We start from the raw sequence: 24532 nt of genomic DNA, 5'->3' as shown, positions 1-24532 counted from the left end.
CTGTTTGCAGATGACATGATACTACACATAGAGAATCCTAAAGATGCTACCAGAAAACTACTAGAGCTAATCAATGAATTTGGTAAAGTAGCAGGAAACAATGCACAGAAATGTCTGGCATTCCTATACACTAATGATGAAAAATCTGAAAGTGAAATCAAGAAAACACTCTCATTTGCCATTGCAACAAAAAGAATAAAATATCTAAGAATAAACCTACCTAAGGAGACAAAAGACCTGTATGCAGAAAATTATAAGACACTGATGAAAGAAATTAAAGATGATACAAATAGATGGAGAGATATACCACGTTCTTGGATTGGAAGAATCAACATTGTGAAAATGACTCTACTACCCAAAGCAATCTACAGATTCAATGCAATCCCTATCAAACTACCACTGGCATTTTTCACAGAACTAGAACAAAAAATTTCACAATTTGTATGGAAACACAAAAGACCCCGAATAGCCAAAGCAATCTTGAGAACGAAAAAAGGAACTGGAGGAATCAGGCTCCCTGACTTCAGACTATACCACAAAGCTACAGTAATCAAGACAGTATGGTACTGGCACAAAAACAGAAAGATAGATCAATGGAACAGGATAGAAAGCCCAGAGATAAAGCCACGCACATATGGTCACCTTATCTTTGATAAAGGAGGCAGGAATGTACAGTGGAGAAAGGACAGCCTCTTCAATAAGTGGTGCTGGGAAAACTGGACAGGTACATGTAAAAGTATGAGATTAGATCACTCCCTAACACCATACACAAAAATAAACTCAAAATGGATTAAAGACCTAAATGTAAGGGCAGACACTATCAAACTCTTAGAGGAAAACATAGGCAGAACACTCTATGACATAAATCACAGCAAGATCCTTTTTGACCCACCTCCTAGAGAAATGGAAATAAACACAAAAATAAACAAATGGGACCTAATGAAACTTAAAAGCATTTGCACAGCAAAGGAAACCATAAACAAGACCAAAAGACAACCCTCAAAATGGGAGAAGGTATTTGCAAATGAAGCAACTGTCATAGGATTAATTTCCAAAATTTACAAGCAGCTCATGCAGCTCGGTAACAAAAAAACAAACAACCCAATCCAAAAATGGGCAGAAGACCTAAATAGACATTTCTCCAAAGAAGATATACAGACTGCCAACAAACACATGAAAGAATGCTCAACATCATTAATCATTAGAGAAATGCAAATCAAAACTACAATGAGATATCATCTCACACCAGTCAGAATGGCCATCATCAAAAAATCTAGAAACAATAAATGCTGGAGAGGGTGTGGAGAAAAGGGAACACTCTTGCACTGCTGGTGGGAATGTGAATTGGTTCAGCCACTACAGAGAACAGTATGGAGGTTCCTAAAACTACAAATAGAACTACCATATGACCCAGCAATCCCACTACTGGGCATATACCCTGAGAAAACCGTAATTCAAAAAGAGTCATGTACCATAATGTTCATTGCAGCTCTATTTACAATAGCCCGGAGATGGAAACAACCTAAGTGCCCATCGTCGGATGAATGGATAAAGAAGATGTGGCACATATATACAATGGAATATTACTCAGCCATAAAAAGAAACGAAATTGAGCTATTTGTAATGAGGTGGACAGATCTAGAGTCTGTCATACAGAGTGAAGTAAGTCAGAAAGAAAAAGACAAATACCGTATGCTAACACATATATATGGAATTTAAGAAAAAAATGTCACGAAAAACCTAGGGGTAAGGCAGGAATAAAGACGCAGACCTCGTAGAGAACGGACTTGAGGTTATGGGGAGGGGGAAGGGTGAGCTGTGACAGGACGAGAGAGAGTCATGGACATATACACACTAACAAACGTAGTAAGGTAGATAGCTAGTGGGAAGCAGCCGCATGGCACAGGGATATTGGCTCGGTGCTTTGTGACAGCCTGGAGGGGTGGGAGGGAGGGAGACGCAAGAGGGAAGACATATGGGAACATGTTTATGTATGACTGATTCACTTTGTTATAAAGCAGAAACTAACACACCATTGTAAAGCAATTATACCCCAATAAAGATGTTAAAAAAAACAAACAAACAAACCGAAAAAAAAAAGAAAAAAGAGTTCTTGGAATTTAGAAGTAATAATTGAGTTTCATCTTAACGAAAATATCCCCCACAGTGAATAATATATATCTAAATTTTTGTTCATTGACAATTACTCTATAATTTCTGAAATATATCCTTTGTATGAAAGTATGAGAAACAGATTTTATGTTGTAGAATTTTTCTCTTTTCCAGACATGAAACATAATGATAGAAATTACTATTCTATAAATAAATGTTTTCCATTAAAAAAAATGGATTAAAGACCTAAATGTAAGGCCAGACACTATCAAACTCTTAGAGGAAAACATAGGCAGAACACTCTATGACATAAATCACAACAAGATCCTTTTTGACCCACCTCCTAGAGAAATGGAAATAAACACAAAAATAAACAAATGGGACCTAATGAAACTTAAAAGCATTTGCACAGCAAAGGAAACCATAAACAAGATGAAAAGACAACCCTCAGAATGGGAGAAGATATTTGCAAATGAAGCAACTGTCACAGGATTAATTTCCAAAATTTACAAGCAGCTCATGCAGCTCAAGAACAAAAAAGCAAACAACCCAATCCAAAAATGGAGAAATAGACATTTCTCCAAAGAAGATATACAGACTGCCAACAAACACATGAAAGAATGCTCAACATCATTAATCATTAGAGAAATGCAAATCAAAACTACAATGAGATATCATCTCACACCCGTCAGAATGGCCATCAACAAAAAATCTAGAAACAATAAATGCTGGAGAGGGTGTGGAGAAAAGGGAACACTCCTGCAGTGCTGGTGGGAATGTGAATTGGTTCAGCCACTATGGAGAACAGTATGGAGGTTCCTTAAAAAAACACAAATAGAACTACCATATGACCCAGCAATCCCACTACTGGGCATATACCCTGAGAAAACCATAATGCAAAAAGAGTCATGTACCAAAACGTTCATTGCAGCTCTATTTACAATAGCCCGGAGATGGAAACAACCTAAATGCCCATCATCGGATGAATGGATAAAGAAGATGTGGCACATATATTCAATGGAATATTACTCAGCCATAAAAAGAAACGAAATTGAGCTATTTGTAATGAGGTGGACAGACCTAGAGTCTGTCATAGAGACTGAAATAAGTCAGAAAGAGAAAGACAAATACCGTATGCTAACACATATATATGGAATTTAAGGGAAAAAAATGTCATGAAGAACCTAGGGGTAAGACAGGAATAAAGACACAGACCTACTTGAGAACAGACTTGAGGATATAGGGGGGGGAAGGTGAGCTGTGACAAAGCGAGAGAGAGGCATGGACATATATACACTACCAAACGTAAGGTAGATAGCTAGTGGGAACAGCCGCATAGCACAGGGAGATCAGCTGGGTGCTTTGTGACCACCTGGAGGGGTGGGATCGGGAGGGTGGGAGGGAGGGAGACGCAAGAGGGAAGAGATATGGGAACATATGTATATGTATAACTGATTCACTTTGTTATAAAGCAGAAACTAACACACCATTGTAAAGCAATTATACCCCAATAAAGATGTTAGGAAAAAAAAAAGCGCTCAAGCAAAGGTCTACGTCTGTGGGGAGTCTCGCTGTCTCCTGCACACCTCGCACGGATCTCAGCCTGTCCCCGGCGACCTGCTCTCTCCTGCCACTCCTCACTCATCTGCCGTGTTCTAGTCACACTCAGCCACAAGCATGTCACCTTCAACTGTCCCCTCCCCACACCTCCTGTCTGTGCCTCACCTGCTTCGTTCACTTGGCTGCACGGACGTTCACGCTGCTCCATCCCCGTCACCGTCGGCGGATTCCTGTCCCTCCCGGAAATCTGAACAGGCTTCTAGTTGCCTCTGGGCCTCCGGTCTCTTCCATTTCCCAGTGTCCTCCAGACTTTTGAAGGAGCAATTTATCTGAAATAGAATTCTGGTCGTCACATGCCTGCTAGAAAGAGGGAAGGACCCAGGTTGTGATGTTTCGTATCTTTCTTAATCTCCTGTGGCATCTTTACCGCACCCCCTCATTCCCAGCGGTCACACGGGTTTCCTTGCTGCTGCTTGTACGAGGGAACTCCCATTTCCACCTGGCAAGCTTCCCTGTTCACTAAGGCCTGTAAAGCTTTTCCTCATGCTCCCAGCCTGTCTCTGTAGCTTCTTCCTCTTATAGCTTTAGTGCTGTGACTCAGTATAACAAATGCCTCGGAGACGGCACTTGGTTACTCTTCAATCTATTTCTCCACTGCTGTGACAAAGCACAAGCAACAACAACAACAACAAAAACGGACCAGTTGGACCACGTCAAAACTTAAAACCTTAGTGTTTCAAAAGGCACAAGAGAGTAAAAGGGCAACCCATAGGGTGGAGGAAATACTGCAAGCCTGTACCTGATAAGGGCTGATATCCAGGATATAAAAGGAACTACTACAACTCAACAAAAAGACAACCTGATTTTAAAACGAGCAAAGGACCTAAGTGTCCACTGACAGAGGAATGGATAAAGAAGATGTGGCACATATATACAATGGAATATTACTCAGCCATGAAAAGAAATGAAACTGAGTTATTTGTAGTGAGATAGATGGATGGACCCAGAGTCTGTCATACAGAGTGAAGTAAGTCAGAAAGAGAAAAATACCGTATGCTAACACATATATATGGAATCTAAAAAAAACAAAACGGATCTGAAGAACCTAGGGGCGGGACAGGAATAAAGATGCAGAGGTAGGGAATGGACTTGAGGACATGGGGAGAGGGAAGGGTAAGCTGGGACGAACTGAGAGAGTGGCATGGACATATATACACTACCAAATGTAAGGTAGATAGCTAGTGGGAAGCAGCCGCATAGCACAGGGAGATCAGCTCGGTGCTTTGTGACCACCTGGAGGGGTGGGATAGGGAGGGTGGGAGGGAGGGAGACGCAAGAGGGAGGAGATATGGGGATATATGTATATATATAGCTGATTCACTTTGTTATAAAGCAGAAACTAACACAACAATGTAAAACAATCATACTCCAATAAAGATGTTAAAAAATAAGTAAATAAAATAAGCAAAGGACTTGAATAGACATGTCTCCAAAGAAGATGTATGAATGGCCACTAAGCACAAGAAAAGATGCTCAGCATCACCGACCACCAGGGCGAAGCACAGCTACGAGATGCCCCCTCACACCCACCAGGATGGCCGCCAACCAAAAACAAACCAACAAAAATCGCCGTAAGTGCTGGTGAGGGGGTGGAGAAATTGGCACCCTTACGTGCCGTCGGCAGAAACATAAAGCGGTACAGCCATGGTGGAAACATTCTGGTAGCTCCTCAAATTTTTAAAAAACCAATTCTACTGGGTGTGTACCCCGAAGAACTGAAAGCAAGGTCTCCACGAGACATGTATACATGTTCATAGCAGCATTATTCACAATAACCAAAAACTGGAAGCAAACCAAGTGTACACCCACTGCTGTATGAACAGAATGTGGTCCATACATACACCAGAATATGATTCAGCCTTAAAAAGGAAGGAAACTCTGCAAGGAAGGAAAAAATTCAGGAAATTCAATGTGCCTGAACCTTGAGGATGTAATACTAAGTGAAATAAGCCCGTCCCAAAAGGGCAAATGCTATAAGATCTCTACTCACATGAGGTGCCTGGAGAGGTCAGATGCACAGAGGCAGGAAGTAGATGGTGGGGGCCAGGGGCTCCGGGATCGGGGAGGGGAAGGAAGGGGAAGCTAGTGTGTAATGGGGACAGAGTTTCAGTTTGGGACGATGGAAAGTTCCGGAGATGGGCGGCGACGATGGCCACACAACACTGTGAATATACCTGATGCCGCTGAATTGTACACTTAAAAGTAGCTGAGATGGGAAGTTAAACGTGTATTTCACAATTTCTAAAAAAGAGAAAAAGGAGACAACGCTAGTTAAGCCAGCGAGCGGTGAACAGGAGATCGGAAAGATTCTCTCGTGGGCACCTTCTGCTGCCCTCGAGACCATCACTGAACGCTCTTAAACCAAGTTTTCAAAACCGCAAATCCACACAAAGAATTAAATTATAACCAAATGTATCAGAGAGTGCGCGCGCGTGCAGCGCACGTCCACATTCTCCTGTAGCTTCCATCACATCTGAAAAGGGTTTTGACCCAGAAAAGAGCCAGCATTTACTGTGCTAAAGCAAAGAACAACGGCTGGAGAAGCAGTTCTGGAGAGACAGAAGGAGGCCCTCTGAATAGCTGCTGGCCCACAAAGCAACGAGAACCCAGACATCAGGGGCCAAAACCAACTTTCAGACTTTGGAGGCTGGGCTGTCTGCCCACTGAGCTGCGTAGGGCTTTGGTTTTAGGTTGCAAAGCTCTAGGGCTTCTGAGGTTATGCATCTAGATCTTAGAGGCCAAGGTGACACACTGAGACCGTCACTGCTGGAAAGGGGCGCTGCGGGGGGAGGAGAGGAGGCCCTGTGGAGAGGGGCAGTTCTCCTCTGTGACTCAGCCCAAGTCACCCGGTTAGGGACGGCAGCCCCGCCTGAAACAGCGCTGCAGGCGCCCAGCACCGGGAGGGCCCGGCTGCCCAGGGTGCAGGCGTGAGAATCCATCCCATAGACACACACGTCGGGACGGAGGCACGTGGGTTACAAACCTCCGTCGTGTAACTGTTGGCTGTCAAACGGTGACGTTTGGAGTGAGTGGCAAGGGCTCCAGAGCTGGTCCCTGGGCCCTGGAAGGAAGGGGAGGAGGGGCTGGTGCCCTGGGGGGTGGTCCTGACGCGCAGGAAGGAGGGTGGGGATGCTTTCTCCACGCAGTGAGATGCTCTGTGAGAATTCTGTTACACAGCTGCCCGACGAGGCCGCGAGTTGGGAGGTGAGCACAGGATGACGCACGCTCCGTGGGCAACGTGTGATGACCTGGTGGTCCCGAGAAGCCACGGCAGCCAAAGCACCCGGCCCCTCCCGAGGGCAGCGCGGGCAGCCCTGCTTGGGTCCCCACGTGCCCACAACTTCCCACTGGGACCTTCCGCGGGGCCGGCGCCCACCCGAAAGCAGCCTGCGCGGCTCCTGGACTCCTTTCCATCACTGGGCAGGGGAAACGTGCCTCCATTCGCGTCCTGGGGATGTGCAGAGGCTTCAGGGAAGCAGGTGGGTCTCTGCAGACGGGCTGCGCCGCCCTGGCTGTCGGGGGCCTCACGGCTCCGTTCCCGGTGTCGCGTCCCATCGGCGTGACAGGAGCATCACCCCGGACGTACTGCACATCTCCCGGGTCCTCGTCCCTCTGACACCGAGCAGAGGACTGTCCCCGCCAGCGTACAGCGGCCTCCTGCTTCCCTCTGGGCCTCGGGCCGTGAGCGGAACAGAGGAGGAGACGCATCTGACCTCTGCTGCCTCCCTGACCCCAGGCGGTCAGGCTCAAGGGCACCGCAGGCCCGACCCAGAGCCCAGAGCCCGTGTGGAGAAGCCCTGAGAGTTCTGAGAACGAGGCAGCTGCCTTGCTGTGCACAATCTGGGGAAATGACGGGATCTTCTAAGGTCGTTACTGAGACCCACAGATCCATCTTAACAAGAACAACAAAACAGGCCCTCCTCGCACTCACGTCTTGAGTGCGACCTTCCAGAATTCGAGACCTGAATTCCAGCATCACCTGCACCTTACACTAACTCGCCAACAGCATGACACGCCGGACAGGTGTGTCAGAGACGGGCGTGGCTTGTATTGACACGGATTGACGACTGCTAACATGTTATTTGAGCACCATTTGTGCACTTCCCGAGCGGTAGTCTCTTCTCTTTCTGATGATTTTATTGCAGCACCTGCCCTGGAGAGGTAATGGTGGACAGAGCACGGGGCACTTGCCCCGAAATTGCTAGAAAGAAAAGAAAAAAAAAACCCCAATGAACGGCCCCAGCTGTCCTGAACGCCGCCAGCTGTCCTGATTATTTTTAGTCGGGATTTATCATTGGTAAACTTTGTTTTGCATATGCATGTAAGATATTTGGGTTTTATTTCAATTTACCATTTCCGGATTTTTTCCGAATACAGAAATTAGGTATGGCTGTCGTCATCACCATCACCTGGTATCATATGACAACAGAATGAAGATGATGCCAGTCTTGGACTGCGGACAGTGACACTTCTCTTCCTTAGAATAAGGTCCTTTTCTATGGAAAGTTATCTAGAGAAGGAATGATAGCGTGCTAATCATGTTGGCACCTAGACACACAGGCACACACACACAATCTATTTTCCCCAGAAAAACGCTTGAAACGTTTGAAAGCCGCTGCCTGTATATAATACGAAACAAAGTTATTTTCTGAGTGTGGATACAATAGTATCAGAGTTTAAGAACTGGTGACAAGATAGCACAATTCACAGCTCTTTTTCACAGCTGGTAAAGCTCATTTCAACAGCCCAGGAAAACTAGCAACAGTTGCTCTGGGATCAGTGAAGCGCAGGAAACAAAAGCAGCCTCTCTGGAATAATACCTTAACGTGAAGCACGGAAGAGGGGGCATACCCGCTAATCCTGAACAGTTATATCACCAGCTTTCAGCACACACTGACGAACTTACAGATGCTATAGTCAACTGCTCAGTTAACAGCCCCGGTTAGACTCCCCGAGAAGCGCCCGCAAGAACAGTGCTATGTCCCGAAAGAAGAGCCACAGAAACCGCAGGGACCGTGCACTTCAAGGGTCGGTGGACAGCTCGGAGCAGGGAGCCCTGGCGGAGGGCACAGCCCCTGTGAGGGGAGGGCTGCAGGGCGCCCCCCGCCCCCGCAACGCCCGGGCAAGGCGTGTCATTCACGGAGAAGCCCCAAATGAGAAAATTCTGCCTGAAGCCAACGTTACCTGATGCTTCCAAAACCGCAAACTGGTAGAGGTGGCGCAGAGTCAGCGGTCCCGAGCTGCAGTGTCCCTGTGCAGTTGGTACCCAACCAGGCTCCTCTGGGCTGCTGCACAGCAAGCCAAACGCCGAGACGCCCGGGTCTGTCGGCGAGGCGGCCAAGCCAGGAGAGAGGAGGGCAAACCTCAGCTCTGGCGTCCCGGAAGGGAAGAGGCTCGGGGTATTTACGCGATAACGAATAAAGAAGCAGGGCCACCTGAGGCGTGGGGAGCGCGGGGAAAGGTGATGATTGGAGAAAGCTGCGGGACTCCTTCTGCGCAGGCGCAGGTGTAGCTGGGCTACAGGCCGCTGCACGGTCTAAAGGGCGCTGGGCGGGCCCTCGCGCAGGCCCGGCTCGGGAATCGGTGGTCCCATCCGGCCCCAACCAGTTCAGCTCCAACTGGACGCAGCTGATTCCAAGTTGCTGAGAAACAACCCGGGCAAACAGCTTATTGCTTAGGCTCCGTGCTGCCTGGTGGACACGCAAGTCTTAACTGACCTTGATTAGGGCAGGTGAAAAGGATTTGACTCGTGACCCACGGACTCGCAGTCAGATGTCTGAGCTGCAGGTGGCCTGTGGCGGCTGTACGGTCATGGGGGGCTGGGCATCCCCCTCCACCCGAGTCCACGACCTGCCGCTGGTACCCCAGGCGTTCTCCGGGACCCTGGGCGCTCACCAGTCGGCCTGGAAGTGGAGTCCAGGCACAGGCTGCAAGCAGGGACGCAGCCCTGGGGTGGAGGGCGAATCTGCCGGTTGGGATCTCGAGTTTTCCTTGGTCCCCAGCTGTTTCCTCACCCCAAGGAGGCCTGTGATAGGGACTCGACGATCGATCACCAACGCGGGCAGGGTCCCCGAGCAGGTCCTGGGTGAGCGAGGCCTCTCCTGCCCGCCCCCGGGTCCCCAGCTCCGGAGCACGAGGCGGCGGCCGGGAGGAATGAGCCAGACTGAGCCGAGAACCGGCGGGCGCTGCCCGGGGCGGGGTGGCCCCCAAGTGCCCGCCGCTGCCCTCAGGCCGGGCTCCCTTCGCGGGCCGCAGCGCTGACCCAGGCCTGCGTCCTCACCCAGCCACCGCCCCCGCGCCCGCCCCTGCAGCTCCCGGCGCGCGACCCCCGCGGGCGGCCGTCCCCCAGAACGCAGGCTCCGCGCGCCCCCTGCCGGCCGGTCAAGCGCGCAGCCCCGCAGGCGCCGAGCCCGCCCGCGCGCCGCTCGCCCCCGGCCTCTGGACGGGCCCCGGCGCAGCCTCGCTGTGACCCCGGCCCTCGGCTCCCGGGGTCTCGGACGGGGCCAGGCGGAGGCCCGCCCGCCCGCTTGCCCCGGGCTCCGCGCCTCACGGCCGCCGGGGCCCACCTACCCCTCCAGGTGCGGGGTCTGCGTCGCCCCCGGCGCGGTGGGAGCGGACGGCGCAGGCGCAGACGGGGATCACCCCGGACCCCGCCCCCCGCGGCCACCCGGTGACCCAGCGTCCGGCTCACGCGGCCCGCGCTCCCGGGAAGCCTCGGCCCACCCATCACTTTACCACGGACTAGAGCCCGCCCACCTCCAGCGCCTGGAAACCTGTTTCGCAGAGATTTTTCAGGTGGTAGTTTGGGAAACTTGAAATGCAAATGGCCAGGCATCCTTCCAGCTCTTTGGTTAAAAAAAAAGAATTCTAGTCGTTCTGAATAACACCAGCTTCAGTTTACTGACTACCGCAGGCCAGGAGATTCCACCAACGTTCACATCACCGTTCCCTGAGTTAGTCTCTGCCTCACGAAGGAGGAACTTGGGCCCTGAGAGGTTACTTAGGACACTTGCCCCAGGACACACAGCAGGCCCATCCGACTCTGAAGCCTGTGGCCTGCACGCGGTGCCTGGCCTCTCTGCCCTCACGGCCTCTCCTTGTCGGAATCTTTCTCTCCGGGAGGCCAGGGGACGGGATGGCTTGTCCCGGGCCAGCCCAGCTCCTCTGAGAAGCTCCCGGCCCACCAGCCACAGCAGGTGTCAAACCATTCTTGCTGGTTGGGTTTGTACCTCACTTGCTGACCATCGGACCTGCATCTGGCCACTCGGTCCTGGGAGGTGGGGAAGCGTGTGCCAGTGAGCGACGGACCCCCGCCGGCAGAAAGCCCGCCACTCTCCCAAGGGTGTTCTTAGGAAATTTACCCTCCGTGACCGGCAGGATATTTTGGTAAAACCAAGCTGTCTGTAGTAAAGATGGCTTCGTCAGGACAAACTGTGGTCAAACCCAAGTCCGTGTGCCTGACGCACAGTGAGGCTGAGCGAAGTTTGGAGCAGCGAAAGGTTTATTGCAGGGGCCGAGGAAGGAGAACGGGCAGCTCACACTCAAAAAGCCAGAAGTCCCCACTGGTTTTCAGGGAAGGGTTTTTCTAGGCCAAACTGGGGAGAGGGCTGCACCTCCCCCTTGCCATTAAGCATTTTGCGATTTTCTAAAATTAAAGGCCTTCAGTGGCATGGGTGAACCCCTGAGAGACACAGCAGCACTTGCCTGGGTTTCGAGAAGGAGCCAGCCACTGAGCCCCACTCCGCACTGGGCTCCTCCGGGCGTGTGCAGCCGGCCCCATGGCCTTTCCCTGACCAGAGAGCCGACAGCAGGCCTGCGGACGGCTGCTGGCACCTCCCGGCTCTCCCGAGGTGGATGTTGGGAGAATCCAGGCTCTCAGAGATGCCTGAGGAAGGGGGCAGCCCTGCAGGGTCCAGTGGTGCTGTGGCCGCCCCCTTCCCAGGAGCGCAGAGGACACGGTGGGCCCAGCTCCTGTTCCCTCCAGAAGCAGCCAGGCTGCTGGAGCTGCCTCCTGCAGAGGACGGGGTGGGAGGGGCAGGGCCTGCTCCCTGAGCCACAGGCTTCTGCACCCCCGGGAGGGCTTCTCTGTCCTGTGGCCGCCCTGCAGCCCCGGTACCTTCTTCCTCCCCCCACGCCCAGATCATTCCCTGATAGGAAACCCTGCTTCAGGGACTGAGCTGCATCACTGCCTCCCCCCCCCCCCCGGCCCTAACTTACCGCCAGTGCCTCCGAATGGGACCTAATTTGGAGGTCTTTTCTTCATCACCACAGATGAGCAAGTGAAGTTGAGCTCGTTAGGGTGGGTCCTAATCCAGTGGGAGGGTTGTCCTCATGGAAAGGGGAAAGGTGGACAGAGACAGGCAGGCACACGGGGACGATGCCGTTTGAAGGTCAGAGTTCTGCTGCCCCAACCAAGGGACCACCAGACGCTGGAGGAGGCTTTCAGATCCCTCCCTGCAGCCTTCAGGAGCCCGGCCCCGCCGACGCTTCTATACAGACTTTGGCCTCTAGAATCGGGAGAGCACACGTGTCTGTTGTTTAAGCTGCACGGTTTGCCGCACTGTGTTAACAGCAGCCCCAGGCAACTAGTACCCCTGCCATTCTTTTTTACAAATAATGCAACGAAAGTTCAGGAAGACCGGCAGAGCACAGGGTCCCGCAGCCAGAGCACACGGTGGAGCCATGCTCACCCCGATCCAGAAAGGCAGCCCACGAGGGCTGCTGCCACCCCTGCGCGCCGTCCGCCGGGCCCCCTCCTGTGCCCGCCCCACCCCGCCCCGCCCCCGCTCTCCTATTCCCACCGGGCTGGGCCCCACTGAGCTGTGGATTCAGCAGGACAGCTCTGGGGAGAGAGTAAAAGCGGGAGAGAGAGGAAAGAGAGAATCTTACTCTTCCAGACAGAGGAGCTCAGCACTGGAACTCTTCGGTAACTGACACTTTATACAAACGGAACTTTCAAGCCATTGATTAGGTCCTAGTGATTGAATAACTGAAGACACATTTGCCGGGTTTGGCTGAAGTGCCCACAGCTGCGTGCTGTGAGACTGATGAAGCCTGAAGAGTTTCGCATGAGCCCGAGCGTTGCTGAGAGGCTGTTACCCCGGAGCAGGGAGGCCCCACCCACCGTTCATGACCTTTGACTCGCACAGGGCTCCCCGGACAGCCTGCTGCCAGTTAGTGAGCTCAGTAAGGTTCCAGAGAAGCTCCAGCCCCTCAAAGTGCTCTCCCCCTCCCCCAGCACAGCAGAGGGTCCGCCTGCGGGGTGGGATTCCCAAGGCTTGCGAGCAAGTGGTGGTCCCGCCTCCGGGGGCAACTCCCCAAGCCATGTCCTGCCAGCTCCGCCTGTCCCCTTCTGCCGCTCACAGCCCAGCGCTGGCCCTGTGAGGGGAGGGGAGGACAGGATGCAGAAGAAATCAACGCTTTCCCTGCCTCCAGGGGCTTGTCATCGGGTGGGCAGGGGTCGGGCTCTATTTCAGGAAGATCCCCGGTGCCACTGAAGACATAGGGCCACGACGGAGAGTGTGGTTTTGTTCAACGCCCGTAACTCCTCCCTCTGACGGCATCCTCCGGCCCTAGAAGCCCCGCCCCTTGACTTAGCACATTAGCCAATGTTAAGGGTCCCTGGCCAGGAATCTCACCACTTCTAAGTGGCCCGAGAAGGGATTTCACACCTCGCTCCCCATTCTGTTCTCAGGGGTGTGAGGCTGGTGGTAGTGGAGTCCAGGCCCCACACCGATGCTTCTGGGGGGTTGGCCAGCGTGACCAGACCTCAGGGTGATGTGGGAGCTGCAGGAAGTGGAGAAGCCCAAGATGAGCAGGCGGGGCCCAGGGCTGGGGTGCAGCCATGCTCTGGGGGCCCAGGCGTGTCCCTCCTTCTCTGCCGCCCCCAGCATGGAGCGCCCACCTGGGACCCGGGAGTCTGCTTGACCTTCAGGGACCAGAGAGTGGGAAGGAGAAGACAGACAGGCCTCTGGAGGATGTCGTGGGAGCTGCCACGCGGCAGCCCTGGGGACTCCTGTTTAGGTTCTCTGGGGCGATATCGTTCGGTGCGGTGCTTCCCAGACACGTGTGTGTTTGCGTGTGTACACACGTACGTCATCATCCTGGGGCTCAGGGCTCTACTTCACAAAGTGCCCAGTGGATTCTGATGTGCGTCAGAGTTGAGGGTCTTCGATCTAGAGGGTGTGGCCGGTTCAGGCTGTTCTGTTTCCAAATGTTACTCCCTGATTTGTAGTGGCCTCAGATCCCATCTGGGAAACATTAAAGACACAGCTTATACCGCTTCAGAGGATGCCTGGTGGGCTGGTCCAATGAGGTTTCCTACAAAAGAGGCTTGAACTGAACAGGAATTGGAAGCATCCACGGATTTGTCATTTGCTCGGAATCTAGACCTTGACACCCTTTCCAGCAAGCCTGGTTCTGTGTTGGCCGGGGGCTGCGCTTGGGGCCCAGCGCTGGTGCCCAGAGGAACGTGCTAGACCCAGGAGGGAGGCCTGCGCTTCGCTTATCATGAAAGAAAACAATGAGAGGGGAAAGCAACGTAGGGCTGTAGCTGCCTTGCTGTGTGATTTTGGGCAACTCCCTTGCCTTCTCAGGGCTTCTAATCCCCTATCTGTGTAGTGTGAGTGATGAGGTTCAGATGGTGAACGGCTTTTTGGAGTTTGTGGTTTGCAGAAGGGAGCCCAGGCCTCTCAGGGCCAGCGCCCTGAGACCTGCCTGTCCAGACCTCCTGAGAAGCCCCACCCATGAAGCAGTGTCCCCGAGGCTGGGTCCTCTCCCTCCCACTTGCCCCCAGGGTCCCCACCTGCTCCTCGGCAGCTCTATTTTCTCTCTAGAGTGCCTGCGTGAAGATGAGAACCACGTGTTACAGACTGAACGTGTGTCTCCCTCCCACCCCCATTCATATGTTGAAGCTCTAACTCCTGATACGATGGTTCTTGGAGATGGGCTTTTGGGAGGTGATTAGGGTTAGATGAGGCTGTGAGGATGAGGCCCCCGTGATGGAATTAGTGTCCTTATAAGACAAGGAAAGACCAGAGCTCTCCCCTTTCTGCTGGGTGAGGACACAGCCAGAGGGTGGCCATCTATGAACCAGGAAGAGGGTTCTCACTGGGAACCTAATTCACTGGCACCTTGAGCTTCAACTTCCAGCCTCCAGACTGTGAGAAATAAATTCCTGTTGTTTAAGCTGCCCAGTCTGCGGTGCTTTGTTATGCAGCCCTAGCTGACTGATGCACACCCAAATCAGAGCAAGCACAATCTGCTTCCCCAGAGCTGGCTGGAGTGTGGGGGCTGACCACCCTCACGTGTGCTCCACGGAGACTGAGGGCAGACAGGGGAGCGGGACAGATTCTCGGTGGGAGAGGGGCCTCGGGGTGCCCTGCGGGCTGGGGCAGGGCTCTTACTGCCTAGGGGATGTGTTAGGTTTTCCCCAGTTGGTCCCAAGTTGGAAGTGGGGGCAGACATTAGGAAACTCAAATGCTGGTCGAGTCCTGGCCGCCCGGGAATGGTTGCCGCAGGTCGCGGGGCAGAGTTCTACTCGTATACACGGTCTGGATATCCTAAGTGTGTGTACCACGCGCTAACAGGCTTCCTGTTCCTTCCTCTTGTGATTGTCCCGAGAGCTCACAGCCACATGCTGACAGAAGGATGTATCTCTGAAATATCCTTCCAGCCTCTCTTGTGACACTGAGGTTTTTAACAGGGGCTTCGGGAAGGCAACTAATTCTTCACGAAATCATTTTTCTGGGACTGACAGGTCAGGCAAGAGAGGGAGGGGCAGCGTGTGTTCAGGCCAGGGGTACACACGCCACCCTCCCCTGTGAACGAGGCAGCTGTGTCCCAGGAGATGCCGAGGAAGAGGGATGCCCCCGGGTTAGGGCTGCGCTCCCTGTACTGGGCTCTGAAGTTCCACAGCTTCATGGTCTTATTAAAACATTTTAAAACTAATTAAAAATGGAAACAAGCAACCACGGTCACATGTGTCACACACTTCACCTCACACACACAGGGCAGGTGCAGGCTCCGGGCTCTCCCAGGCCGGCTTCCCACTGCGTGGAAGTGGGGCGGTCCCAGTGATCAAGGCCAGTGTCTGCTTTCAGGGCCGGTCCTGGCAGAAGCGGCGGGGAGGAGGTGGCCTCCTTCCTGGGCGAGTGGGGAGAGGCTGGGGAGAGTTAGGGAATACCTCTATGGCTTCACCCTGAAACTTTTAAGACGAAACTCGAATTCTCTTTTCTGGTTGATTTGGGACTTTGATATATCTGACTGGTCCTATTCTTCCTACCATCAGGCCACTGCTACCACAGATGCAGGTTTCACGTGCTGCACACAGGCCCCTGAGGACGCATCAATGAGTACTTGAAAGGCTTCTTGAACATCTGTACACATTCCAAGGTGAGATGGTGGAGGATAAGCAAGAAAAGAGCTATCCAAGTGGTAAAATAATGTTTTATTCCGTGGATGAACAAACACTACCATGCCACATCCTCACTCCCTCCTGCCAGATCTTGTGGCCAGAGCTGGCTTCCCTTTTCAGACTGAGTTGGCTCTGCGGTCGGTCGAGCCCATTGAAATAGCAAAAGCATGGCCATGTAGCGCTCAAGCGGTCCTGCTGGTCGGCACATTCATCCTTTTCCCAAACGGCGATGCATCCCCTGAAAAACAATCCTGTGACGGAGATCTTCCAATCGAACTAAGTACAACTGACATTCAAAGCTCGTGCAGATGAAACCCAAACCCCCAAACACCAAAAGTGACATGGACGTATCTTCTCCGCTGACAAGAATGTCAGGGAGTCCCCCTTCCCAGGGGGACCGGGAGCTGGAGAAATCCGAACTGACACTCAGGCTGTCAACAAGCTCCAGAGGCGATGACGGTCGTCAATGTATTTCCAACAAGCACTTGTAGAGAGCAGCTCAGCCAGGCTGTGGCATGCAGGCAGAACACGACGAAAACCGGGCGGAGGGCAGGGGACGCGGCGCGACGCCATGACCGCATTCCCGTCTTTATATACAACAAGGTGAAACATACACGGGATGCTGGCTGTGCACCTGCTCAGAGGATGTCTTACAAGGCTAGGGACATCGACGACACTGCTTGCGTGCGGCACGGAGGGACAGAGCCACCCCAGGGTCGGGGTGACACCGGTGCGGGCCTCACTTGCCTCCAGGGTTCCTGTCACCCAGCACACGTGACAGACCTGGAGGTGGAGTCAACACTTTGTTCATGTTTTTTAACCAAACGTCACCTGAAAAGACTTGCCGGCTTATCAGGGAGGAAAAGGATGGGCCTAAGGGCGCAGGGAGATGCACAAGGCAACTCTAAGCCAGACCCTAATGCAGCTTTGGTGGGAGACAGGTTTCCTTTATGACTTCTTTTAGTGAAGAGTATTGGATGTTTTGTTCCCGCTCAGTGTTCTGAAATGTCTCCACAAAGTCTAATGATGACATTGAGGAGAGAGCAGTTACTTCTGATCTGTTTCTTTATCCAAACAAGTGCAAAGCCTACATACTGACTGAACGAAACAAAGCAAAACAAAGCAAAAAAAAAAAAAAAAAGAAAGAAAAAGCACAGCAAAGCAACCCCATGACCAGAGACAGTGTCAGGTAAAAACCATAGAAAAATACGAATTAATTCCATAAGGTTAACCATTAGCGTAGCTACAGTAACACTTCGTACAGCCCCTTAAAATGCAGAATCTCCTAATTACAGAAAGGCGCGAGCCAATCTATGGACAAGTACTGGGAAAACAATTGTGCTCTAGTTGGTCCATGGCGCGGTGACTTCAGACGGGGTATGATGCCCTGGAGTGGAAGCGGTACCCGGGCGGAGGCCGGGTCGCAACGCTACCGCTCGTGAGCTCGAATTCCAGGGCCACCTTCTGCACGGCCATCCATCCTTCGCTTTGTTCCTCGGGGAGGGGTCGCGGGGAGGTACCCGTCACTCAGGGTGGCGACGGCTCCAGGCTCCGTGGAAGCCCTTGTGAGCGACGATGCATCTCCACCCGGGGAGGCGCTTGTTTCTGGGGCAAAACTGCCCTCAGGACCAGAAACACACATGCTGGGAAGGTGGCGCTTCCTGCCCCCGCCCAGGCCCCTGAGGGAGAGCGAGGCGGGGCTCCCCAGTCGGTGTCCACTGGTCCAGCAGGCGCCGGGCGCGCTCCGGGCCGGCTCGGTCAGTCTTCCTCCTCGTCCTCTCTCGCTGCTACTGTCGGGAGTTTGTCCTGGACCCTGAAGCACTCCACGAAGAAGCCGATGAGGGCTCGGTACAGGTGCTGCCGCAGGGGGGCGCTGCTGAAGTAGTGGCTCTCGTCCGGGTATATCTGCAAGAGAGGCGTGAGGAGTTACCCCCGTGGCCGCCCTCCGCGTGGGCTGGGGCGCCGCTGAGATTCCGAGCCCCACGGCCCGGGCTCCGCGCAGCCGGAAGCTCAGCCTGGAGGGCATCTCAGGGCTGCTTCTCCTCGCGGCTTTGCCAGGTGGAGGGTCCCCTCAGCAAATCAGGGACGGAATCAGAAAACACATCGTTTAACAGACTCTGAACGCCTCGCTCGCTCCGCTTGTTTGAATTTGCAACAGGGATCCAGGCTCGGGGACCACCGAGGCAGCAAGCGGCCCAGGCCTCCAGGCATCAGGACTCCCAAAGAAAGGGGAAGCATTCCGTGCTGCCTCTATAACCTTGGTGAGTGTGGGGAAACCTTCGCTCCCACGGGCACCTGCGTTTGACTCACCGTGCGCCGTGCACAGGGAGCTTTCCTGGACCCCGGCCGTCGAATGCAGATGACCTCATCATAAAATCTAGCTCACTGAGCTATGTGAGAATTGAACGATGGAATACCTCTGAAATGCTTAGAACAAGGCCTGGGACACAGGCAGGGCTGAAAAGACGGCAGCTAATCATTCCATCCCCAAATGTAATGACACTGAGTACCCAGGGGCACTGCACCACTTCCACACGAAGGGCCCGGTCCCAGCTGGGATTCAAAGCCAAGTCTAATTGGCCCCAAAGCCCATGTTCTTTCCATGATACCAGGCTGCTTCCTGCATTTTGAACCCTGTCTTCCTCTTATGTCTTCAGATGATGACACTCACCTTTATTTTCGTATTTATGAAGGTGGTCATTGAGCTATTATATGTACCTTAAACATCAAATAGTACAAAGGGTTACAGAGCAGGAAGTATGTCTCCTCCTACCCGGGTCCTGGTTGCCTGGAGCCCTCACCTGGAGTTGTCACCTTTACAAGCTTATCGAATATCTCAGACACTCGCCGCGCCTGCACAGTGTCCAGTGGGACCTGGGGTGGGTATCGCCCAGCACCTTGCTGACTTCGCTTCGCCTGTTTGTGGGGAGTGGTCCACACCGGCAGGCAGAGCTCTGCCATCGGACCTACCGCGGCTGCATCGCGTGCATACGACGTACTTAGCGTCGTACTGTGACCTGAGCATTCTCAGAAGGAACTCCAGTGTCACGTGAACTAAGCCCCTCCCTCCCTCCGCGTTCATCAGCACGCAAGCCGGCCTCCCTCTCTGCGGAAAGCGCTCCCCCTACCGGCCAGCGCACACTGGCCCTGTACGAGACAGCCACGCAGCAAAGCCAGGGCTGGGAGACAGAGGCAGGCAGCGCTGCCTGGGGCCCTGGTTGAGGAAGTCTCCCGTTTATCCTGGACCCGAGAAGACCACCGGGGTCATACCTGTCTCACCAAGTGAACCAGAGGGCGGGAAGGAGATGGAAGAAGTTTCCAGAAGCAGCACCGTGCATCGCTGGAAAGCACCTACACTAGAGCCGGTGGGTCAGCACTTGATGCCAGTGAGGTCAAGGCTGTGAGTCGGGTTCTTGGGAAGGACAGAGCTCTTTAACTACTGCGGCACCACAGAAGGTTCTGGAACATCCAGCCAGTATTTAGCAGATGTGTGCTTTCCGGGGGGAGGCTAGTGAGGCCAAGGCTGCGCTCATCAGTGGGACAGCAGCCCCCTCTTCAGTGAGCATGGGGTGTGGCTGCTGCCCCGCCTTTGCTCATCCCCCGGGGAGGGAGCGGGGGCGGGGGGCGCTGGTGGAGCCTAAAGGGGCTTAAACACAGCCTGAGTGCTGAACCGAGCCGCCATCAATCGGCAGAAAAAGCAAGCACTGCCCATCTGTCTGATCTGATGTGTCCCCGAGCATCTCCGATGGCCGTGACGGAGGAGTGTTTGCAGTCATGCGTGGCCGGGCACCACTCAGCTCCTCGTCCGTGGAAAGGCATGTGTGGTGTAAGGCAGGGCAGGCGTGCAGCACGGTACCTGTAAGCTGTAATTAGCCTTTCCCTTAATGAGCTGCGTGATGAGTTCTGCGGTGTGCTGGAAATGGATTTTTTCTGTTTAAAGAAGAAAAGAGGAAAGTGTCAAAACCCGTAACCCCACGCAGGGCGATGCTCTCGCCGAGCGCCGTGGTCAGTGTCGGGGGCTCACCGTCGGCGGTCGCGTGGACGAGGAGAAGCCGCTGCCCTTCCAGCGCAGACACCCGGCGCGCCACCTTGGCCATCTGCACATGGGCGACAGGGGTCAGCGCCCGCCGTGGGGAGTAGGGCATGAGCCCAGGAACCTTGACCCGGAGGGTGAGGGCCACGCAGTGTGCTGGGCACACTGGAAGCCCTGCGAAAGCTCTCGGGGGCCTGGGCTTTCCCAGCCCCAACCCCTTTTAAAGAGGAAGGGGACAGGAGAAGATCTAGGAAGCAGGGAGAAAGGGTCTCCTCCCCCTGAAGGTGGCCTGGGGCCTTCATTCAACTGATGCCGCTGGGAGGCGCTGCCCTGGCCAGAGCGTCCCGCTGTCCGTGCCCGGGTTGCAGCTCTGAAGCCGCAGCCTGGCCCGCAGCAGCTCTCTGGCCTCCTCGGTGCCAGTGAGATGCATGCGCGATGCCCACACTCAGCCGCCTGAGCGGTCAAGACCAGGAGGCGGTGTCCGGGAGGCTTCCTGCTCCCCCACCAGGGGCTGCTTCTCCCGGGAGCAGAAGCAGCCGTGGGGGCAGCGGGCCAGCGGCCATCCACACCCGAGCCTACGGCCCTGCGACAGACTCCTCCACCCTAAGCCCTTCCCCACCTCCCGCCTTGTCCCGCCGGTTCCAGAATGGGCAACCAGACCGATCTCGGAGAGATCACGGCACCCGGGTGAATGGGCTTTGACACGGGAGGGAGGGAGGAAGGGAACACAGGCCTGCGGGAGTTAAGAGGGGGCGGGGCCTGGGGGGGGAGGGAAGGAGGGAGCAGTTCGGAGAAGCATCATCGCAGGGTTCCTCGTTTTTGCCAAGTGGTGGCTCTGCCCCAAACCCTAACCCTAACCCTAACCCAAACACACCTCATACGCTCTGTTGTCAAGTCCGTGGAGGCCCAAGTACCTCTCGGAAAATGCAGACGCTGCACACAAGCAGAGGAGAGCGTTAGCCCTTGGCCTCGGGGCTCCTTTGGGCTCCGGGGGCCGCCCTGGGGACGGGGCTGGACTCCCTTCCATCTTCCCGGGGAACATCTGCTTCTGAAGAAGCACTAAACCTCGTGGGTCTTTGCGGGGTTACTCAGCCAGCGCCACAGTGACATTTAGACCTGCTAGTGGTGGTGGTGGGATTGCAGCACGAGGGAAACCGAACTGATCTGATTCCGAAATAAACAGGATTCACACCCCGCCCCCACTTCATTTCAACGCCCAGAAGGGGGAACAGATACGAAGAGCCAACTTCCATCAGGTTCCCTTATTTTCAGAAAGTGTCGGCTGCCTCCGCTCTGCCTGCCCCCTGGCTCAGGTCCAGGGTCTCGTGAGGACCCAGGCCACCCCGTCAGGAAGTCCGGGAGTGCAGGGCACCGAGCTCCTTCTACAGGTGCAGGGACCCCTTAGTTCAGTCCAGGAGACCACGTGGGCTCTCCGCTGTCCCAGGCACAGTGACACATCAAGGCGCGGGGTTGGGCGCATTCGTGTGCACTCAACTCAGGCAGATTTCAAATAGCTTGATTAAAAACCCCGAGAAAGTCTCACTGAATTTGAAAAACAGAGAATGTTACACGGATTCCCATGGGACAGTAATTTTAAGTGATTAGAGTTTGGAATTAGGGGGGTTCCTGTATGATCTTGCGTCGGAATGCACATTGAGCACTTGCAAAAACCAGCACATCTGCCGTGAGCCTCGCGGCGGCCAGAGCTGCTGAGCTGCAGACGCGCGGTGTCCCTGGACGGCTCCGCGCGGTCCACGGGCGCCGAGCTGGGGCGCGGGAGGGTGCGGCCATGCAGTGATGCTGGTTCCTCTGCCCCGAAGGGACCTCAGGCCCCCAGCAGGGCTCCGCACACCAGCGACCAGGAGCCCCCGGATGCCCCATCAGCCTGGCTCGGTGCCGGCAGCTGGGGCCGACGGCCCAGACTCCCTGCCGCCCTGGCCCGAATGCCAGCTCCCAGAGCCCACAGAGAGGGCCTTGCCGACATTTAAAATCAGGGTGACATCACAAAGCCCTTCACGTTCAGAGAAAAGAGGCTGGCTGACCAGAGGGAGGACCCCCCCAGCAGTGCCCACAGAGCCATGTCCGTGCAGCTGCAGGCGGGGTCTGCCCGCCACACTGGGAGTCCGGTCGCAGAAAGGAGCTGGCAGGTGCCGGGGCGGAGGGCGGGGCAGAGCCACCCAGGCCCCTGGGCAGCAGCTCCCCCAGACCTTCACCTGCCCCCAGAGCCCCCAGACACCCCGCGCCGGACTGAGACACGGCGCAGGGCCCCCGCCGCACTGCGGGGTCAGAGAGGAGGGGCGAGGGCGGCCCGGAGTCCCCTTCCTTTCTGCTCGCGCCACTCCCATCACTGCAAGCACAGGCGCTGGGTGTGTTCTGGCTCCTGGTCTCGTGTGTCAGGAACGCGACTGAGGGGCAGCGGTGGGCTGACCACTTTCTGAGCAAGTGGCGTGAACCCCTCTCCCCCCGCCCCCAGGCCCTGTCTGTGAGGTTCCACCGCGGGCCTCGCCACCCTGCAGGTTATCGGACTGGGCGCTGAGGGAGGGAGGCCTGGGGGCGGGGGCTGGGTGGGACCAGCGCCCCTCCGGTCGGGGCCCTACCGTAGAGCTTGAAGTCTGTTATCGGGGAGAGCGCAGAGCCACAGGTGAAAACCGGGCCTTGATTCTCGCCCTTCGCTGGGAGGATGTAAGTGCTCAGGTACCCGCCGTAATCCTGGGAACAAGCAGAGGGCAGAGAGAAGGGCAGGAGCAAAGTCAATAACTCACCCATGAAAACAGCCTCAGACAATGAGGTCAGTGGCTCAAGCAACCACTGTCACCTAGTTCGTTTTTCTAAAAAAATTTAACGTTGAAAAATTATAAGGGAGGTAAAAAGATAAAAACAAACGCCTTTCCAGCTAAATATAACGTGAGGCAAGTATCCCCCTCCTGGGCCTCGTGTTCGAGCGACACAAGGATGAAGCGTGGCGCTGACTGTGGAGGGTGACTGGGGGCTGGAGTGTGGCGTGCGGTGTGGGACGGCTGTCCAGCGTTCTGACGCAGCGCCCCCTGCTGCCTCTCCCTTGCCTACAGGCAGAGCCGACCCGCTTTCTGTGATTCTGAGGGCGGGCCCATGAGGAGCCAATGTCAAAGGGCTCCAGCACTGGTCGCCAGGATGCTCAGCTCAGGGGTCTGCCCGGGACAGACGTCCGCACGTGTCGTGTATGTGGGGCAGTCCTTCATTTCCTGTACTGCCCTTATTTGGGGCTGACATGAAAGACCCCAATTTCAATGTGAGCCTTCCAGAGAGCGCAAAGCATTACACCGTATCTGCCGTGGGTGCTGGCTGGTCCAGATGCACCTGTTTCCTGCAAGACCCAAAGGGAAGGGGGCACAGATGTGATGTTTTGCTGAGCAAAGGTGGGCAAGGAGAGTGAAGGCCCGGAGAACCAGGCTGTGGCAGAGGACTGTCAAAGGTGTGGGCGAGTGTGAGTGCGTGTGCTGAGGTGAGAGGGTGGCGTGTGTAGAACCCACATACCTGATGGAGACTGTCATGTCCATGCCTTGCCAAACTCCCTGTAGAAGTAACTGTTCTTGATCAATATATTTAAGTTTGTTACATTATAATAGTGCTCCTTCAGTAGAACAGGAATGTCTTAATGACAATAACAGTCTTTTGGGTTTCTGGCAAATAATATTCATGGTCAATGGAATCTCCAAGCCTTACCAGTCATTCTGCAGTTTGTTTTTTAAAATGTGTTGACTGACAACATCAAATGCTGGTGAGGATGCAGAGCAACAGGAACTCTCTCATTCGTTGCTGGTGGGAACGCAACATGGCGCAAACACTATGGAGACAGCTCGCTGGTTTCTTACAAAACTAAACATCCCCTCACCATATGCACTCCTTGGTATTTACTCTAAGAAGCTGAAAACTTGTATCCACACAAAAACCTGCACATGGATGACCAGAGCAGCTTTGCTCGTAATTGTCGAAACTTGGAAGCAACCCAGATGCCCTTCATAGGCAAGCGGATGAACTGTGGTGCTTCCAGGCAGCGGATTATCTGGTGCTAGAAAGAGAAGAGCTATGACGCTATGGGAAGATCTGGAGGAACCTTAAATGCTAAGTGAGAAGCCATCTGAGAAGGCTCCACGCTGTGTGATTCTGAATAATCTGTGACACTCTGGAAAAGGCACAGCCGTGGAGATGGTAAAAAGAGGAGTGTCTGCTGGGGGAGGGGAGAGAGGGGTGAAGAGGTGGAGCTCAGAGGATCCTCAGGGCGGAGAGACTGCTCTGTGCGGTCCCGTGATGATGGAGACATGCCATCACACATCTGTCTAAACCCACAGAAGGTACCACCTCAAGAGGGATCC

The 24532-nt window shown here is 54.3% G+C and overlaps 1 protein-coding gene and 1 long non-coding RNA gene across 3 annotated transcripts in view; both read right to left on the bottom strand.

Moving 5' to 3' along the window:
- Positions 1-10055, bottom strand: part of LOC132431325 (uncharacterized) — a 43260-nt gene extending 33205 nt beyond the window's left edge. Inside the window, exons 1-3 of the long non-coding RNA XR_011246628.1 lie at positions 9628-10055; positions 8917-9374; positions 3838-4001 (exon numbers count right to left, since the gene is read on the bottom strand). This is a non-coding gene — a long non-coding RNA (uncharacterized lncRNA). The remainder of the gene's footprint in view (positions 1-3837; positions 4002-8916; positions 9375-9627) is intronic.
- A 6111-nt stretch (positions 10056-16166) lies between these two features.
- DPP6 (dipeptidyl peptidase like 6) overlaps positions 16167-24532 on the bottom strand; it is a 772268-nt gene continuing 763902 nt past the window's right edge. For both annotated transcript variants that reach the window (XM_060021180.1, XM_060021181.1), the window contains exons 22-26: positions 22778-22889; positions 21055-21113; positions 20172-20244; positions 20004-20077; positions 16167-18052 (exon numbers count right to left, since the gene is read on the bottom strand). In XM_060021180.1, the coding sequence (XP_059877163.1) occupies positions 17906-18052; positions 20004-20077; positions 20172-20244; positions 21055-21113; positions 22778-22889 (465 nt within the window). In that variant the 3' untranslated portion in view covers positions 16167-17905. The remainder of the gene's footprint in view (positions 18053-20003; positions 20078-20171; positions 20245-21054; positions 21114-22777; positions 22890-24532) is intronic.

This window comes from Delphinus delphis, chromosome 9 (assembly GCF_949987515.2).
Source record: "Delphinus delphis chromosome 9, mDelDel1.2, whole genome shotgun sequence".
NCBI classification, from domain to species: domain Eukaryota; kingdom Metazoa; phylum Chordata; class Mammalia; order Artiodactyla; family Delphinidae; genus Delphinus; species Delphinus delphis.
Note: the sequence above shows the minus strand (reverse complement) of the source record. Positions and strands in the feature narration are given on the sequence as shown.